Source organism: Arachis ipaensis, chromosome B9, assembly GCF_059453495.1.
Source record: "Arachis ipaensis isolate K30076 ecotype BB chromosome B9, ASM5945349v1, whole genome shotgun sequence".
NCBI classification, from domain to species: Eukaryota; Viridiplantae; Streptophyta; class Magnoliopsida; order Fabales; family Fabaceae; genus Arachis; species Arachis ipaensis.
Window position 1 is genome coordinate 17394044 of NC_142444.1, and position 6454 is coordinate 17400497.

Here is a 6454-nt window from a genome sequence, read left to right on the forward strand (position 1 = left end):
TTTTCGTAATAAATAATATTTTTTAATTTTAAATATTTTACTAATTAATTTATACTTTTATATCATATATTTAAGCATTTATTAAAAAATAATATTAATATAATAAATATAATAATAAAAAGAGAAAAGGTGATCTGAACAAAATATTGTATGAATTTTTTTTTTATGATAAATAAATTCCATCTGAACAAAATATTGTATGAATTTTTTTATGAAAAGGTGATCTAATACAGGTTGTAAAATAGAATTGTAATATATCTAATGTTCAATATTCTTATAATGTACTTATTTCATTAAGAATCTTTAAAGTCAAAGCCTCTTCTAGAGAGAAAATAACTCTTCTGAAGTTTTTGGTACTATTGATAACAATACTATTATTTACTAGTCATGAAATTAGCAAAATAAAATATGTTAATAATTTTTAATTTAAGTTGATTATTTAAATGTAATATTCCCGTAATATTCCTATATTTGTAAATTTCGGTTTGAATTGATGATCTCTAGTGAGTAGGAGTGGTGGAAGAAAGTTGAGATTTGTTTAATGTAAGAGAAAGATGGATAAAAATTACTCTCTTTTTTTTTCTATATTTGTATCTATGATTTTAGCAACCAAGATACAAAAACAATTTTGTTCCCATTTCTGTCTTTAATTTTTCCATCTCTATTTCTTTGTCTCTATATTTGTCCCAAAGCACAATCCAAACGGAGCCTTAATTAATGAAAGGATGAATCCTCAAAGCTGGATTAGTTGCCTGTAGCAAAAATTTTGGACTTCAAAATTGTCATTGATAATCAACAATGATGAAAAAATGTGTATCTAGACAAACCCTACACTCTTTTCTACCCCTTTTTTTTTGTTTGCCTGTGGTGTCTTTCTATGATATGCTCTTTCTGTGGTTTGCATAATAGTTCCTACTATCCTTTTAAACAAAAGAAGCAAAACAAAACCATTATAGAGATATAGACAAGAAGAATATGAGATTCTCTAGCGAGAGAACAATAGCTGATGCTGATTGCTCTACCTGTCTTCTGAAATGTGGCAAACACAAATCCAGGATCATCTCTTGCATTCCATGACATTGCCGGAACTGTAATCTCTCTAGTTTGGTCGAAATGAACATGGTCAGAAAACGAATGGCTGTGAGCACTGAAAATAATTCTGCAGACATGTCAAGGGATCTCACTACTATATTATCATTAAGAAACTATAGGGCATCAACTAGAAAAATAAGGAAGTTCAATATTTGAGCAGCATCCCACTATTACTTGAGGAAAAGTTAAACCAAACCATGTACAGATATTCAAAAATTCTAAACATTCAATATAAGGATACAAACTGAATTGGCTTTCAGAATTCACATTGCAACAAACTCCCAGTAAACCAGATTATTATCCTGGATAACGATTTGTTTGGTATTTTTGTTGAATGCTGGGTGTGTCCTGAAACTTTAGATCAGCTCCTATTGATAATGCTTGTTATGGCACTGCAGTATATGCCATTGTTGTTGGGATTATTTGCTTGGAGTATAATGCTTGCAGTTTAAATGACAAATCTTTTGACAAGCAAGTTTCGTGCAATACAATTTGACATTTGGCATCTATTTGGTGTAAAGCTTATGATCTATGAAGAGGACTTCCCCTCTCAACCATATTGAGAGAATGAAAAGCTATGCTTTATAGATAAATCTGTTGTTTATAGAGAATGAAAAACTATCTTGTATTATCCTTCTTACCTTAATGAAAATTTTCTTTTATCCAGAAAAGAATTATCCTGTATAATAATAGGATAGAACTAAATTATATACTAATATACAACCATGCAAGTAGTTCATATTCAATACCCACTATACAAATGAAGTCTTACTAAAAAGAACTCAATAGTCAATAATATTAGAGGGGTAACTTGAGGAAAATCAGGGTGAGAATAGCAGATGCCAGATGCATCACAGGCTTCACCGAGAAGATCATTCTGCATAGCCTGCATAGATGAGCTTTGTGGGTTGCAATTGGCCTCTAGGGAGCATGGAACTCTGTCTTGAGAATATGGGGTTTAGAGAAAAGGACCACGTAATATTTAAAAGTAGACAATAATATGCTTATCTCTCTCATTCTGTTCACCCCTAATGTAAATAATCATTTTTGTACCTCCTCGACTTCTCCACCACTCTTCTCTTCTTCAATCTTCTTTTGCCCAAAATGTTCACAACATATGCATGTGGTTAGACATAATATAATCCAGGTTGGTACAACCATTTGTGAGAGGTTATTTTCATCCTATAGGAGGGTAACAAGAATGATTATTGGAACCCTAAGTTCAAACCTCAGTGTTTATAAGAATTTTGAGACTTGCTCCTTGGAAAAGACCTCCCATCAATGGAGTGGATGAATGATCAATTGCTGATATTTGGCTCGCTAAGAATCAAGTAATTGCTCAGTTTTTGTTTGTTCTCATTGGTCCTTAGGTTTTCTCCATGCGCAGTAAAAAAAAATAAAAACCATTTGAGAGACAGGGAAGAAATTGGATAGGAAAAATGTCCGTTTGAGGCAGAGGATAAGTGGCCCCTAAAAGTTTGCACTATACAACATCATGGATACCAAATCTTTCAATTTTCAACAGCTCAGGGCTCATATCAATATCAAGTCTCAAAGCCTAGCAATAACCTCTTTTTTATACCAGCAAAGAGAAACTATATAATTTTTCCAGCAGTATTTAGTTCCAGAAAAATAACTAAGCAAAATACTGAAATAGTAATGGAGAGCAAACTTATGACAAGATGAATTGCAAGTTTGTTGCAACTTTGATAGAAAAAATAAGAGATATCATGTATGTATTTATTATATGAACACAAAAAAATATCTGGAAGTAAAAAACTCAGAGCAACATTGATTACCTTGGCTTCAGAGCTTGTAAAATGTACTCAGAAGCATTTTGCGGAAGGGTATGAAGTAATTTGTACACACCAGCTCCAATATGCTCCCTGATACAACCAGAACAAAGTGACATAGAAAGTCTCGGCATGAATTCTGAAAGAATGTGTTGAATATTGCCTTCAAACTACAAAATATATGTTATTATTTAAACAAATACATAACTAGTTAACTACTGACTGTGTGCATGAATTTCCTAACTTTCTAGAGTACTATAAAACTCAATTTCTTACGAGAGCTTTCATTCAAAAAAAAAAAAAAAGAGCAAGAATGAAAATTGAATTCACATGAAGAATTAAAAGATGAGTTAACAATTTAACATACAAATTGATACTTAAATGAATCGGGCTTTAACATATTAGTCCAACACATTTGAGATAAATTTATTAAATCAAAATTCTTTGGGCCAAAATGCATGTTAACCTGAAAGAAATGAACATATGAATAAACCAGATGATCGGAAACTATATGATCATCCTAGCTACTACATAAGAAAGCAAGAACATGATGACAGATGACATGACCTTTTCTGAACCGTAGCATATTTTATGATAAGAAAAAAAAAGGGGCAGTATATCATTTATATGAAGGATATCCAGTTATCCACTAACCTGGGTTTTGAGACCTCATTTAACCCCTCAATTAAAGAGATAGGTGATCTCTTTAAAGTATCAATGCCACCTTGGCGCTGGTTTCCTGTTTGTTTCAAAGGAAAATGGAGTAGAATTACAGGTCCTGATCCAGATGGCATGGAGTGAACCCTCCACATGAAGTTATAGTTGGCATCTGTAGTGTTGATAGAATCATTTATTCCTCCTGTTTCATCGCGAAATTCTAGACTTTCCCTCTCTATTACCTTTTCAATACCGAACCGTAAACTATTGTTACCACAGAGTAAGGCCACAGCATTCAGTGTCACAAAACTGATATTATTAATTTCAAATGCACCACAGCCAGAAGGATCCAATCCTGGTAATTTGCTAGAAATCCAGTTAACTTTGTTGAGATCAAGATCACTGCAGTCTCCAATATCCCTATCACCAAGAACAGCATGGAATGGAAGATCGACAAAGGGGCCCAAAATTTGGTAAAACTGCTGAAGCACTGACGTCCATTTGCTTCTTGTCAACTCAGAACCTTTTGCAGATACATCTCCCAAGACAAGAAGCAAATCAGGCTTCAAACTTTCAAAAGATTTCTGGCCAGATGTTGCATTTTTAAATTAAACGGGTTGGATAAATGAAACTAATACGTGGATGTCAATGTTCAAATTCAACAATGAGGTAACCCGGAATTCCAATCTCAGCAGCATGCTTGGCAGCACAAACTCTTGCATACTAGTAAAATTTATCAATTACAAGACTATAAACAAGAAGCCACATTAATCTAGCATCACTGATGTATAATACGCAAACAAGGAAGGCAGGGAATTTCTCTAGTTACATATTACAAAAATATATGTTCCTTAGAAAGCCTAAGGAGATAAAGAGTGTATGTGATCAGACAGTGAAAATTGCATAAATATAAGATGACGGGGTTTAAATTTTTGTGTATCGCAGCATTGTTGAAACTACAATTACTTTACATAAACACATAATAGAGAGAGTAGGAGTCTCATAGGCAGTGTTGGAGACAGTTCCAGGATAAAAGTATAGAGACATTGAGAGACAAAAACCTGTCTGGGAGGGGAGACAGGCAAGATGTCTCTACCTCAGGACAGATGTTCTTTGTACTTTTTGTCCATCCAAAATATGGGGATAGTGGGAACTATGAATATATTTTTTCCGACACTACTATCTCAATATCTATATTTTGTAACCTAGTGATTAGGTTCCTACTTATCTGCCTCATTTAGAATAAAATAAAAATACACATTGAAAAATAGGTTTCTACTTAACAAAAGCACAAGGCTGCTTTTGCAGCCTAAGTGTATACACCTACTCTCATAATTTCTCTGTTGAAGCTGAGTTCGTACTTCATAACAGTTATCTTATCCAGAAACTAGTAGCAAATGCAAGAGTAAACCTTGAACATAAATTTATTATCAAACATTAATTCTTCAAACAAAGAAAACATTCTTCATTCTTTTGCCTCGCCAATATTAAATGAAACTTCTTCAGGGAAGACTAACATGAATCTTTAGAAGACAAGTTAGGAGTCTAATACTTGAGAAATGATTTTTGTACACACATAATGTCATATCGATATCATAGCTCATGGCCTCATGCCGACATCCACCTCCACCACCCTTAAATTTTGGCCCAATTCTAATGAATCAAAATTAGCTAATTCTAAAAGAAATGCAAAAGCTAGAAAAAGTAAAGAAAAGTACTAAATTGCTAAGAAGTTCTTTTATTGTCCTTATATCATTCTCAAAAGGTGCTTATAGTACCATATAATGGTAGTAGAACCTTCCACTCCAATCATATCACCTATTGACACCTTGTCAAAATTGTAAAATATCCTAAGTATTTATTATTCGTCCATAACATATAAACATCAACCCATACTCTTAACACGCAAAAACTTATTTTTCACCATAGGAACACCCACTCTCGGTGTGGTGCTCAACTGCTCAAGTACCATTTCCCTTAATATTATGATGTGAGTAAAATCAGAACATAGCAGCTTACATAATAATTACCAATAAGTTAAACGCACAAGAGAAAGTGAGAAGTCATTCAATAAAAAAAAAAACACATCAGAACATTTTAACAAACACCTGGTGCGCAAAACAAAAAACACATTAAAACCCAACACAAGGTTAGTAGCAAAACCTAATTGAAGCAGCTACTATCATTGAACTACAAGGCGAGTTAAAGAAGTACCCTAAAGAACTTGGATATGTAGTAGTCCCTGAAGAAGACGCTTAAATAACCAGACTCAGAGCCCAACAAGAGAAGGTCAGCGACAAGCATGACCTTCAAGTTTTCAGGGTCATCTTCAAATTTGGGATCTTCAAAGGGGTCAACCAAGTTGCATGCGGGTGTGGAGACCCACTCCTCGAACACAAGGAGGGAGGCTATGGCTACTAGAGACAACACCTTCAACCCAACAGTTACCCCCATTCTTGGATTCGAGTGATGCATGAAACAAGGGTGGGTTTGGAAGAAAAAATGGGTTTCACTACACCTGGGAACCATTTGAGTGTGCCATTACCGTGGCAGTATCATCCTCTCATGTTTGGCTCATCAGAGTCAAATAAATATGGAGCTTAATTTTAATTTTGGAAGGAGCCTATTATTCGAGTTGGTATTCAATTTGGCATTAAACTTGTATCTCTGTTTAGCGTCCAAATTTTGCAAAGGAGCTACTAAAATATTTTTTTTAAACATATTTTTTAATAATTAAAATTTAACACATATAATTAATTAAATCGTGTTATCTTTATCAAAATTAGATAAGACAAATTAATTTGACTAAAAAAATAGTAAATTAAATTTTGAATCGGTCTAAATTAATATTATTTTTTATAGAAAATAACTACAATACTCTTATTATAAAAAATGACTAAAATACTCTTATT

The 6454-nt window shown here is 33.3% G+C and overlaps 1 protein-coding gene across 8 annotated transcripts; it reads right to left on the reverse strand.

The window, feature by feature from the left end:
- Nucleotides 1-714: 714 nt before the first annotated feature.
- LOC107617602 (uncharacterized) lies at nucleotides 715-6200 on the reverse strand. 8 transcript variants are annotated; one of them, XM_088498036.1, is made up of 5 exons: nucleotides 5757-6200; nucleotides 3540-4126; nucleotides 2892-2978; nucleotides 1023-1099; nucleotides 715-920 (listed from the first exon to the last, which is right to left on the reverse strand). In XM_088498036.1, exons 1-5 carry the CDS (start codon nucleotides 6069-6071, stop codon nucleotides 916-918), a joined length of 1071 nt encoding a protein of 356 aa, XP_088354162.1. In that variant the 5' UTR covers nucleotides 6072-6200; the 3' UTR covers nucleotides 715-915. The 8 variants fall into 8 exon arrangements, 7 of the variants coding, with proteins under 7 accessions (XP_088354162.1, XP_016174887.1, XP_088354161.1 ...); XM_016319401.3 differs by having other exon boundaries at nucleotides 1023-1159; XR_015899218.1 differs by lacking the exon at nucleotides 715-920 and adding an exon at nucleotides 1334-1484 and having other exon boundaries at nucleotides 1021-1159.
- Nucleotides 6201-6454: the final 254 nt, after the last annotated feature.

Bases quoted from the DNA above. Each gene is read 5' to 3' on its own strand.
- LOC107617602 (XM_016319400.3), bottom strand. From the start codon at position 6,071: ATGGTTCCCAGGTGTAGTGAAACCCATTTTTTCTTCCAAACCCACCCT. The intron at 2,979-3,539 runs GTTAGTGGATAA...TGGTTGTATCAG, and splicing joins AATGAGGTCTCAAAACCCAG to GGAGCATATTGGAGCTGGTG. The intron at 1,160-2,891 runs GTAATCAATGTT...ACATGTCTGCAG, and splicing joins TTACAAGCTCTGAAGCCAAG to AATTATTTTCAGTGCTCACA.